At 42.1% G+C, this 12,363-nt stretch overlaps 1 protein-coding gene across 1 annotated transcript; it reads left to right on the top strand.

Moving 5' to 3' along the window:
- Positions 1–338: 338 nt before the first annotated feature.
- Positions 339–4,131, top strand: LOC143508873 (extracellular calcium-sensing receptor-like). Its single transcript, XM_076997474.1, has 6 exons — positions 339–574; positions 754–1,054; positions 1,254–2,027; positions 2,207–2,431; positions 2,542–2,665; positions 3,218–4,131. Exons 1-6 carry the CDS (start codon positions 339–341, stop codon positions 4,129–4,131), a joined length of 2,574 nt encoding a protein of 857 aa, XP_076853589.1.
- Positions 4,132–12,363: the final 8,232 nt, after the last annotated feature.

The following is a 12,363-nucleotide window of genomic DNA, read 5'->3' as shown; positions in this document are numbered from 1 at the left end:
ATCACAGAGCCTAGTGTGAGTACGCCCTTAGAGTCATTTTTTTTTTCATTTTAAAGACAATGTTTTGTAAGGTAGTGCATAACCAAAAAATAATAATAAAAAAATAATCCATATGCACTTAAAGACTCTATTTGCTGCAATTATATTCTACTGCACACCACCGATACATGAGAGAACCTTGTGGCTTTCATTATGATTACTAATTAATCTTAAACCACACCTTCTGGCCTAAATTCACACCCACATTTATTAACAGGTCATCACTACAAGGTAGCTATTTAAACCACTGTAAAGCAACCATCCAGACATTCAGAGTGCTGGGAGGCACCAAGCCCACCATGCAGATAAATTCAAGTCTGGTGCCATTTGTATCAGTGCTGTGGATGACTGTGTTCAGCCCTGCAGGATGTAAATCAAACCCAGTCAGCTGCAGACTATGGGCTGAGCCTCAGATGCCTATATTGTCTATGGATGGAGATATTGTAATTGGAGGGATTTTCTCTATTCACTACAACATGAGATCAGAGCAGAACACCTACACCACGATGCCAGCACAGCCACAGTGCGCTGGGAGGTCTGTCTGTCAGGGTGGAGTGGACAGTACAAAAAGCTGGGCATTTATTTACAATTACAAATAGGAAATTAATGTTAGGCTACTGCTTTTTTAGTCATGTAGTGATTATTGTAAACCCATCACTAACTGTGTCTTTGCTTGAACATTTCGGTATTTCTGTTTTACTTTTTTCCAAACAGCATGGAATTCAGGCAGCTGCGCTTCGCCCGTGCCTTCGAATTTACCATCAACCAGATCAATAACAGAACAGATTTCCTGCCGGGCATTACGTTAGGCTATAAGATATACGACTCGTGCTCTGCTGTGCCGATATCAGTGAAAGTTGCCTTTCAGTTTGCAAATGGTTTGGATCCCGTGTTCAACGACCCCGATGGCTGTTTAAATTCTGCAGCTGCGGCTGTACCTGCTATCGTAGGAGATTCTTCCTCCACTCCGTCAATTGCCATGGCCAGAACGCTCGGGCTTTTTGGAATTCCACAGGTGAATATCATTACTAGACTATATTAGGTACATTAAAAATATTGATAATTTATAGTTTAAACTGATAAATAGTTGTGAAACAATGCTTTATAAATTATGTCACATGCCTTATTTTAAGAAGTGCCGAGAAATATGTGGAACGTTATAACTAAATCAGCATACTGAATGATTCTCTTTTCAAACACTCACTGACTTGCAGGTGAGTCATTCCGCAACCTGCGCGTGCCTAAGCGATAAGCGTGAGTTTCCCACCTTTTTCAGGACGGTACCTAGTGACGAACACCAAGCGGCCGCACTGGCAAAAATGGTGAAGTATTTCGGCTGGACATGGATTGGGGCAGTGCGCAGCGACAACGACTATGGAAACTACGGAATGGCAGCGTTTCTAAAGGCTGCGCAGGAGGAGGGGATCTGTGTGGAGTACTCCGAGGCCTATTACAGAACACAACCGCGCAGTAAACTGGAGAAAGTGGCAAATGTCATCCGTAGATCAACAGCCCGAGTAATAGTAGCATTTCTAACCTCAAGCGACATGAAGTTTCTCGTGGAAGAACTGGTACGAAAGCCATTGCCTCCGCTTCAGTGGATAGCCAGTGAATCGTGGATCATACATACAGACTTTTTGCGGTATAACATTTGTGCCGGCGCTTTAGGATTTGGTTTCCCCCGGTCAGTCATCCCAGGTCTTCGTGAGTTTCTACTAGACCTCTCTCCAACACAAGCCTTGAAATCGCCCCTATTAACAGAGTTTTGGGAGAGTTCGTTTAGCTGTAGCCTGAAAGGACAGACAGGCATGCGGGAATGTGATGGCAGTGAGGACATCCGTGCGCTACAGAACCCATATACAGACACGTCACAGCTGCGCATCACTAACTTGGTGTATAAAGCTACATACGCCATAGCGCATGCTATTCACGGAATAATCTGTAATGACACGCAATGCGACAAAACTAATGAATTCGCCCCATGGCAGGTATTTAAATCCTAAACAGCTTAATGTGTATATCTAGATATAAGTGATAAATGTTCACTGATTATACAGCATTGTACTAATGTAATAAGGTATTAGTAATGATCTGTAGCTAGACCATTTTTGTCTATAGCGGAATTCACCCATTGTCATGAACTTTTATTCTGTTGTATCTATTCCAGATACTTGACCAGATCATGAGAGTGAACTTCACCACAATGAATGGTTACCAGGTCAACTTTGATTCCAGTGGAGATTCTGTAGCTGTCTATGAGCTCATAAACTTGCAGTTTAAGAAAGATGGTGCTTTAGACTTTGTGCCAGTAGGCTACTATGATTCATCCAAACCAAGAGGACAGGAATTCAGCATGAGCAGTGCTATTAGCTGGGTGGGAGGACAGACTGAGGTACTGTATGACACATGCTGTACTCCATCTGACGCAGGTTATGTAAAACTTCAACACCTGACCTGGATGATTGTTTCTCTAATTTCTTTAATTTGTGTTGCCTTTGCCAGGTTCCAGTGTCTGTGTGCAGTGAGAGCTGTCCTCGAGGCACCAGGAAGGCGGTACAGAAGGGAAGGCCTGTCTGCTGCTATGACTGTATACCATGTGCAGAGGGGGAGATCAGTAACAATACAGGTAGCACATCAAAGAGAATCATGTGCAATGAATGTTTTACTAGCCTCGTATTTGTGTTAGGTGAACAAAGATATGTGTGTGCTCAATGCAGTGCAGGGCAGAACACAATGTTTGACATTCTGCATTAACATTATGTATAGAAATAGCAGTGTTATACTAACTTGTGGAATACAGCATATTCCAATCTCAAATTTACCAAGAAAACATGTGGTTTCATTGTTGTACATATTGAAATATAACTTTTGCAATGCTCTTTGAAAAGAAAATGAGCAGAATGTAGGTTTGCAGAATATCAGGTGATGGGTAACTTGAGGTTAACAGGAGAAATACAACTTTAAAGTGACAGAGAGTCTTTGAGAGCAACTAAGACAACAGGAAACCCAATATAGTCTGTGTGGCTCCAACACTGAAATTACAGTCAAAGATGCACTTATGGGAAGCTGTCATAGTCTGGTTGGATGATTCCCTTGGGGGACTGACCAGTGTTCTGCAATGTGATGCCTTATTGTTGGATTGTTTCTGACATGTGGATCTGTGTTTATAACATCATAGATTCTCTGGACTGTGTGCGCTGCCCTCCTGAGTTCTGGCCAAACACCAAACAAGACAGCTGCATCCCTAAACCTGTTGAGTTCCTGTCATGGGATGACACTCTAGCCATCATTCTGACAGTGTTCTCCATCACTGGGGCCTTCATATCTCTGTCTGTAAGTGCTGTCTTCTACAAACACAGGACATCTCCCATCGTCCGAGCCAGCAACTCAGAGCTGAGCTTCCTGCTGCTCTTCTCTCTGACTCTGTGTTTCCTCTGTTCACTTACTTTCATTGGTCGGCCCTCTGAGTGGTCCTGTATGCTGCGCCACACAGCGTTTGGGATCACCTTCGTCCTCTGCATCTCCTGTGTTCTGGGTAAAACAATAGTGGTGTTAATGGCCTTCAGGGCTACACTTCCAGGAAGTAATGTCATGAAATGGTTTGGGCCTCCTCAGCAGAGACTCAGTGTTCTTACCTTCACTCTCAAACAGGCCATTATTTGTGTGATTTGGTTAAAAGTATCTCCTCCTTTCCCTTTTAAAAATCTAAAACTCTACAAGGACAAGATCATTCTTGAATGTAATTTGGGATCAAGCATAGGTTTCTGGGCTGTTCTGGGTTATATTGGACTGCTGGCTGTTTTATGCTTTATTTTGGCTTTTCTAGCACGGAAGCTGCCTGATAACTTTAATGAAGCCAAATTCATTACATTCAGCATGCTCATATTCTGTGCAGTTTGGATCACCTTTATTCCAGCTTATGTGAGCTCTCCTGGAAAATTCACTGTAGCTGTGGAGATATTTGCTATTCTGGCCTCAAGTTTTGGTTTGATTATTTGTATTTTTGTTCCAAAATGTTTTGTAATTGTTTGTAGACCAATGAAGAATACCAAGAAACACCTTATGGGTAAAGTTCCATCAAAGGCTCTCTGAGACCCTCACTCAGGTAGCACATGTATCGTAAAGGCACAGCATCATTATATAAACTGTGGACAGGCATGATTAGACCTACATGTGCATTGTGAATCAGTCTCACATAAACCTTTAGTCACTGTTTTATGTTTGTTTTCAGCAAGCTTCACATGCTTTCTGTTTTTATATATATATTTTTGTATTTTTATAATATATTCATAATTTATATTATAATCTTTATAATAATAATAATCTTTATTTGTATAGCACCTTTCATACCTACTTGTAACTCAAAGTGCTTTACAGTATAAATAAAAGAAACATTAAAAGGAGATAAGACAAAAAGACAAAAGGAAATTGTTAAAAGAAATTAAAGATAAAAATATTAAAATAACAAAAAGTAAAAAAGTAAAGTAAAAAAGATACTAAAAAGTAAAGTAAATAAGATAAAACTATTAAGTTAGAGTTTCTTAACTAAAAGCGGATCTAAACAAGAATGTTTTGAGACTGCTCTTAAAACTATGCAGGGATGAAATGCCTCTGAGCTCAAGATCATATTAATGATCTTGTATTATATTTTCTTATATTTAATAAAAGTGGTTGAGTTATATTTCACTTCCACTGGCTTGAGGACTTATGAAATGGTTTGGGCCTATTAGTAGGCAGGCCACAGCCAGTGGTGGTGGGCATTTGCGTCCGTGAGTTCACCCTTAGGGTAGTGTAGTGTCACTGGGGTGTGAAGTCAGCGTATTTTACCTGTGGTTCTGTGGAACCCCTCCCTGCCTGTTTGATTTATTTCTTATTTCATAGTATTTGTGTTGGTTTTGTTTTGTGGGTCCACCCTGACCATACGCAATGTGTGAGTGAGTAGGTGTGAGTGTTTGGGTGCAACCATTTTAATAGATTGAAAAAATATATATATAATTGAATACTTTTGATAATAAACATTTCTACTCTAACCCTGTCTCTGTTTGATTGCAAAAACCTGAATTGCGTGGGAACCCTGGTAATTGGGATTAATTTGAGGGGTTTGTGTTAACAAATTCACTTTCCCTCGGGAGCTTATTACCCCCGGGGGTGGCGTAGTCTGAGTTACTTCCTGGTTTCGGCCACTCCACTACATATCGACCACCGGGTCCTTACTCAGAATTTCTTAAGGAATTTGCTGAGTTTCTTTCGGAATTAGTCCTAACAATTGAAAGATTTGTAATTGTGGGTGATTTCAACGTTCATTATGAAAATAAATCAGACCCACTGAAAACCGCGTTTGATTCCATCCTAGACTCAGGAGGTATAGCCCAAAATATGACGGGACCTACTCACCGCTGTAAACACACCTTAGACTTAATACTTACGGGTTAAACATAGAACATTTGGCAATTATCCCCAAAAGTGATGCCATTTCAGATCATTCCCTACTGATATATGAAATGGCTTTATACAATTTACATCAGATGCGCCTGTCAGGAATGTCACCTGATAGCCATTAAGGACTCAGCTGTTCCTCATCACCACGCCCACATTCCAGGCATTCATATACACCGTCATCACAACACCTCGTCGCGAAGTATTGCCAACCATGTTGCATACCGAGCGTTATCATACCCTGCTGTTTCTCCTGTGTACCGACCTCTGCCTGTTCCCTCGACCCCGTCTTCTGCCTAGCCCTCAGGTACCGTACGGACTCTGCCTTCCCGTTACGACCCCGGACCGGATAGACCACTCTCAACAAACGGCATTAGATCAACACCGTTTATGCATTAACATCTCGCATTCTCTGGTTGTATCTATCTGCCAAATAAAGAGCACTGTGCTTTTGCATAAGGATCCCTCTCTGTCTCTTCCTGACGTTACAGCGCCATATAAAAACCACACGCACCATCACATCCGACACCGCAGCAACATTTATAAACATGCTACTGAGCACTATGCCACTGCAGCCCAATGAATTAGAACTGGCAACACAACAGTTTTATTCCACACTCAGCAATACCTTAGACCAGGCGTACTCAACTAAATTTGTCCGCGGTCCAATTTTGGCAGATACCTGTGACCTGAGGTCCGTTGCGGGGGTGGCGAACGCAAAGCCTGGTACTTTCGCGAGTGACTGTAGCGCGTGACTCCACCCACCTCGCGCGACCCTGCACGAACGGTGGAGGCGTTTATTTTTTATACTTTCACGAGCGTCACTGCAGTGTTCTCCGAAACGATAGGTGTTTTGTCCGAAACGATATGTGGTAGAAACACCCCTCAAAACAGGGGAATGAACATTTACCTGACCAATTTTAATGTTGCTATATGTTTCAGGTTTGAAAAGTGCTGGAATTTAGGTTAAAGTACTTTAAAATGCTTGAAATTGTAACTACTTGGTTTCACAACAAATATCTGTCTGACTGAATAGTTCTCTTGTATTAGGTTAACAAATACGAGCCTCTTGTAATTACAGGACGAAACATGAGAGAACGTGAAGACGTGAAGATTGGGCGTTTTTAAAATAAATTAAATAATGTGATAAAAAGCGAATTATTTCGAGTATATGTATAAATATTTAACTTAATTATGTTTAACATGCTGGGAAATATTGAAATGGACCTTTAAAGTGACGTACAAGTGCTTGAATTCCACCTTATAAAGGTGTATGAACCCTGAAAACGTGACTTTGTTCATTGCGCTGAAGCGCGGCGCGCGCGAAGTTACAAAATTCGAGAGGTGCACGACCTCGCGAACCGACAGCGCGCGAGGCACTCGCGCACACGCGGAGCCACAGCGATTACGTCATTTTCGCCGCGCGGACCCTCGCGCCGCTCGCGAAGCGTCAACCAGGCAGGCTTATTTTAAGTTGTTGAGGGGGTGGCGAACGTAAGTTGTTGAGCGGGGTTGGCAAACGTAACACTCGCGACGGAGTGTTTTGTCAATAGTCCTGAAATAAATGCTCCGGTTTTGTTTTGGTCCGTATCCAGTTATTCAGGAATGAGATTGGGTCCGGACAGGACTGCGTTCGGGTCCGGATCCGGACCGCGGTCCGCCAGTTGAGTACCCCTGCCTTAGACAGTGTAGATCACATATGTCAAAGTTATGCCCGTGAATTGATTATCTATGGCTCCCTGGATGATATTTAATTACTATTAGAACCGGTGTTCTGTCGGATTTTCCTACTTTGTCGAATTTTCCTACCGTGTCCGTTGTGTTCTGTCGATTTTTCCTACCCATCGAAAATTCATACCAAGGCTTACTGCGCATGCGCAAGTCGCTTTACGTCACAATTTTTGTGGCCTACTACACCCATTGATTTTTCCTACCTTCTAGCGAATTTCAACAGTGCAGTACTATTTAGTCCTTTCAGTAGTGCAGTAAGTTAATTTCTTGTTTATAATTTCTTCTTTGTTTCTTCTTTGTTTGCAATTGCAATGTTTTCAACTGTGCATTAAGTTAACTAGTTGTGTAAAATGTTTTAAACAGCGCCGTTTTACTGCCTCCACATCAACCCCATTTACTCCTACATCAGTGCAGTAAGTGAACGTGTTCTTTTTTTAATGTTTTATCGCTATTTATAATGTTTTTTTAACCGTGTAACACTACCTGTAGTGTTGAACTTAATAATGCTGGTTTATAATGACACACAGGCTAAAAACATGTTCATTCAAAGATGTAAACAATCCAATTTGCTTGTATTATTATTAATAATACATTAATACACAAAATAAAACGTTTATTTTAAAGCTCATCCTACTTTTTAAATGCTTAATTTTTATTAATTTTATTAATAATAATACACTACACGGCTCAATCATTATCATGCGGAAATATCCAAGTCCCTATAAATAGGTAATAACAGGTAGTAAAACGGCGCTGTTTAAAACATTTTAATCAACTAGTTAACTTAATGCACAGTTGAAAACATTGCAATTGCAAACAAAGAAGGAATTATAAACAAGAAATTAACTTACTGCACTATTGAAAGGACTAAATAGTACTGCACTGTTGAAATTCGCCGAAAACATTGCAATTGCAAACAAAGAAGGAATTATAAACAAGAAATTAACTTACTGCACTATTGAAAGGACTAAATAGTACTGCACTGTTGAAATTCGCTAGCAGGCAGGAAAAATTGATGGGTGTAGTAGGCAGCCACCAAAATAGTGACGTAAAAGCGACTTGCGCATGCGCAGTAAGCCTTGGTATGAATTTTTGATGGGTAGGAAAAATCGACAGAACACCTGTTCGCAGGCCACAGCTGCCCGATGGTGTTTTGCACGCACAAACACTACATTCCCCACAATGCAACGGTAGCCCGCGAAGTCACTGCAGCGCACACAAGCGGCGAGGGTCTGCACGGCGAAAATGACGCAATCGCAGAGGCTCCGCCCGTGCGCGGGGGCGTCGCACACTGTCGATTCGCAAGGTCGTGCACCTCTCGAATTTTGCAACTGCGTGCACCAGTTAAACTTAATTAAGTTAAATATTTATACATATAGTCGAAATGATTCGAAATAATTCGGATAACACTCACCGGCCACTTTATTAGGTACACCTGTCCAACTGCTCAATAATACAAATGTCGATTCAGCCAATCACATGGCAGCAACTCAATGGATTTAGGCATGTAGACATGGCCAAGACAATCTGTTGCAGTTCAAACTGCATCAGAATGGGGGAAGAAAGGTGATGTAATTGACTTTGAACATGGCATGGTTGTTGGTGCCGGAAAGGCTAGTCTAAGTATTTCAGAAACTGCTGATCAACTAAGATTTTCACACACAATCATCTCTAGGGATTACAGAGAATGGTCCAAAAAAGAAAAAATATCCAGTGAGCGGCGGGTCTGTGGGCGCAAGTGCCTTGTTGATGCCAGAAATCAGAGGAGAATGGCCAGACTGGTTTGAGCTGATAGAATGGCAACAGTAACTCAAATAAGTCTGCTGTTGTAACCCATCTGCCTTGTCGCGTTACATAATAATCAGCCAGATGAGGATACAGCAAGAGAGTGAGACTCCGAGGAGCTTCTTCGCTGGGTCGAATCTCTGACTGCTGTGCAGAAGGAGCCTCACGTGTACCAGCAATGGCTACTCAGAGATAGTAAATCCCCTGATGCTGTGGGTACAGGAGATTCCCTGTGGGAATCTACAAATATTGTTTGTAGTTTTCTTTATCTGCTCAGTACTATGGGAATCCTGGTCAGCGCCACCAGTCAGCCTGTCTTGGGGAACGTTACAGGGAGGAGCAACCTGTAACGCAACACGTGGATAGACGGAAGAAATGTGCAGGTTGTCTTTTGGACATGTTGTGTGTTCCTGACAGCCAAGGCAGGCTCCTGGTGCCTCAGGTAAGGCAGAGCAGGCAGATCCAGAACCACCAAGATGATTTCATGTCTTTATATTCCTCCAGGTTCTTCCAGGCTTCAATGGTAGTACAGGACACACCTGCCACTCAGTCTGCCCCGGTCACCTGCGTGGGAAGTTCCTGTGACCCTGTGTGGGCCTACTTCACCTCCTGTGACCCAGAAGGGGTCTTCTGTTCCCGTCACCTGGAAGGGGCCTTTTGTTCCCATAACCCTAAGTGAGCCAACCCCAGCTTATATGTCCCAGTATGCCATGCCTCTGGAAAACCTGGGCCGTTCTTTGTTTGTTTTGGTCCACTGGTTTGGTTTCTGGTTTCTTGTGGGTTTTTGTACATTTGTATTCCATGTCTTTGGATATTTAACACTGTGTGTTAGTTTCGTAACTGTTTTGGACTGCTATATGTGTAGGTACCATGCTAAACCAGCAGGTGGCAGTACCACTGGCAACACATGGAACAAGCTTGCTTTGACGGAAGTAAGGGTGTGTCTAAAGTACGTGCTAACCAGGTGTTAAATACTCTGACCAGCCATCCGTTCTCTCTCTCTCTGGTTTGACCGACACATAGGTTAGACCTATTAAAGAGAGGCTCCGTAATTCGCTCTTTCTGGTTTGACCGACACATAGGTTAGACCTATTAAAGAGAGGCTCCGTAATTCTCTCTCTCTGGTTTGACTGACACCGAGGTTAGACCTATTAAAGAGAGGCTCCGCCATTTCTCTCTCTCCGGTTTTGTTTGAGAGCACGTGAACTTTGCTACGAATAACAGCTGAAAGTCGTATTAGTTAATTAATGAGCCCGAGTTACAGTGTAATCTACCAGCATACTGATCAACGTTACCGCGACAACAGATTCACCAAACTACTTCAATCAAGCTTGCTGACGCGGCCAGATGGACTGAAACAAAGGTGATCAATTCCCTGTTAAACCGTGAACGAGAATCTCATTCCTGGACGATTCCCAGCTCACCTGGACTACGTCGCTTTATCAACGAGCAGCCTGTGGTGGAAATTCCCTCCAAATTCAGGGAGGATGACGACACTACCCAAAATCTTCAACACGTGAGAGTCTAACCGCTGGGCATAGTTTATAAAAGGGCATAGTTACTTGAACGGTAGACTTATCTAAGTTTAACTAAAACCTTCTCAATGTTTTGTTTTCAACTTTGTTTAGATAGTCTTCAAGATTTGTATATACAAAGTTCTCTTTGCTGTGCATGCAATCTCTCCATGTTTTTATCTTGATTAATTGACAACTTGTGGCCTCCATTCTCAGACACACCACATTAATTTTTAGTTATTAAGCCAGCGCCATTACTCTTTGTTCTGACCACGTTGGAATAAACCAGCTGAGCTCATTAACATACAGCCGCGCTGATGTACTGTTTAAAGTCGGCGCCATTTTAGATGCTTTGTTCTCTATAGGAGAACTGAAACTACAACTCTCGCCTCCTCACACGCACACAAGCACGTGCACACATTACTCTCCTCCCCTTTTCACACACACACACACACACACACACACACACACACACACACACACACACACACACACACACTAGATACCTAGTCTTCACTGTAAATATACCAATCCTTGTTGATGCTGTTTGTTTTAGGATAGCTGATTTTAAATAAATGTATAATTTATTTTCACCAAATTGTCTGTGTTGATGTCATTCAAAAGTGGTTGTTGCCAAAACCTCCAAAGAATTCATAGTTAAATCCTTCAGATACCAAACCATTAATTACCTTTAGTTGATAACTAAACTTATGGTTCTGGTATAATTAGAATATGAGACTGATTCTAAATTAATGAGACTGATTAATAATTAAGGTAAAACAGTATATGAATATGGCCATGGGTCCTCCTGATCCTAATATATCTCTCTCCTCTCAGGGTTTGTGTCCACCCCCTCTAACCTCGATACGTGCTGCGTTACACTGCAGCACCAGGGCAGAGACGAATGTGGACTTAAGAGCTTCAAATGCTCGCTCAGCCTCCTCTCCCAAATTAAGCCTTTGCCTGCCCTGTAGCAGTTTAGTGAGGGGCTAAGCCAGGGTGCTTAGTGATCAGATGAATCGCTGATAGAAGTTTGAGAACCCCAGGAACCGTTGGAGGTCACGCATCTGGGGTCTTCTCAACCCAATCACTGCCTCCACCTTGCATGGCTGCATACGTACGGGGCCCTGCCTGATTATTTAACCCAGGAAATTTACGTCAATGAGGTGAAACATGCACTTGCATCTTGCAATACAACTAATTTCACAGAAAAGTGCTCAGGACTGCACACATACATCATGCATATGTCAGTCTAGGGAAGAGAAATAAATCAAAATGTCATTGATTTAAATGATGACCAGTTTACCCAAATATTCCTGCAGGACCTCAATAATGAATGTCTGGAAGATAGAAGTAGCAATGGCTAAGCTGTACAGCAGTAAGTGGTACTCATAGTGCCCTATAGTCGTACTAAATGCCTTCTTCCACTCATCTCCTTTGTGAATGCGGATGAGATTGTAGGTGCTGCGTAGATCGAGTTTGGTGAAATACTGTGCCCCCCTCAACTGCTTACTGCGGTCCTCTGTAATCTATGCATGACCTCAGACCCCTGTCCTTCTTTACAAAGAGGCAGGCAAGGTGGATGTAACCCTGGACTAAAGCCTCTCTGAAACAGGACAAAAAATTCAAATATTCAATAATTTGATCTCCAAAATTGTGAGGATATTGTATAAAAAGGACTGAAACTGCAAGACACTTCCGCAGAAGTGTGAATACCACTGATACATGAGAAAACCTTGTGGTCATTATGATTACCAATTAATATAAAACCACACCTTCTGTGCTAAATTCACACCCACATTTATTAAAATGTCATCACTGCTAGATGGCTATTTAAACCACTGTAAAACAGCCATCC

The sequence above is a fragment of the Brachyhypopomus gauderio genome, chromosome 2, assembly GCF_052324685.1.
Source record: "Brachyhypopomus gauderio isolate BG-103 chromosome 2, BGAUD_0.2, whole genome shotgun sequence".
In the NCBI taxonomy this organism is placed as follows: Eukaryota; Metazoa; Chordata; class Actinopteri; order Gymnotiformes; family Hypopomidae; genus Brachyhypopomus; species Brachyhypopomus gauderio.
The sequence above is the reverse complement of the archived record's forward strand: the minus strand, read 5'-3'. Positions and strand labels throughout refer to the sequence as shown.

Coding starts and splice junctions, on each gene's coding strand:
- LOC143508873 (XM_076997474.1), top strand. CDS start 339: ATGCAGATAAATTCAAGTCTGGTGCCATTTGTATCAGTGCTGTGGATG. Junction 1,055..1,253: donor GGCTTTTTGGAATTCCACAG/GTGAATATCATT, acceptor ACTGACTTGCAG/GTGAGTCATTCCGCAACCTG. Junction 2,432..2,541: donor GGGTGGGAGGACAGACTGAG/GTACTGTATGAC, acceptor TGCCTTTGCCAG/GTTCCAGTGTCTGTGTGCAG.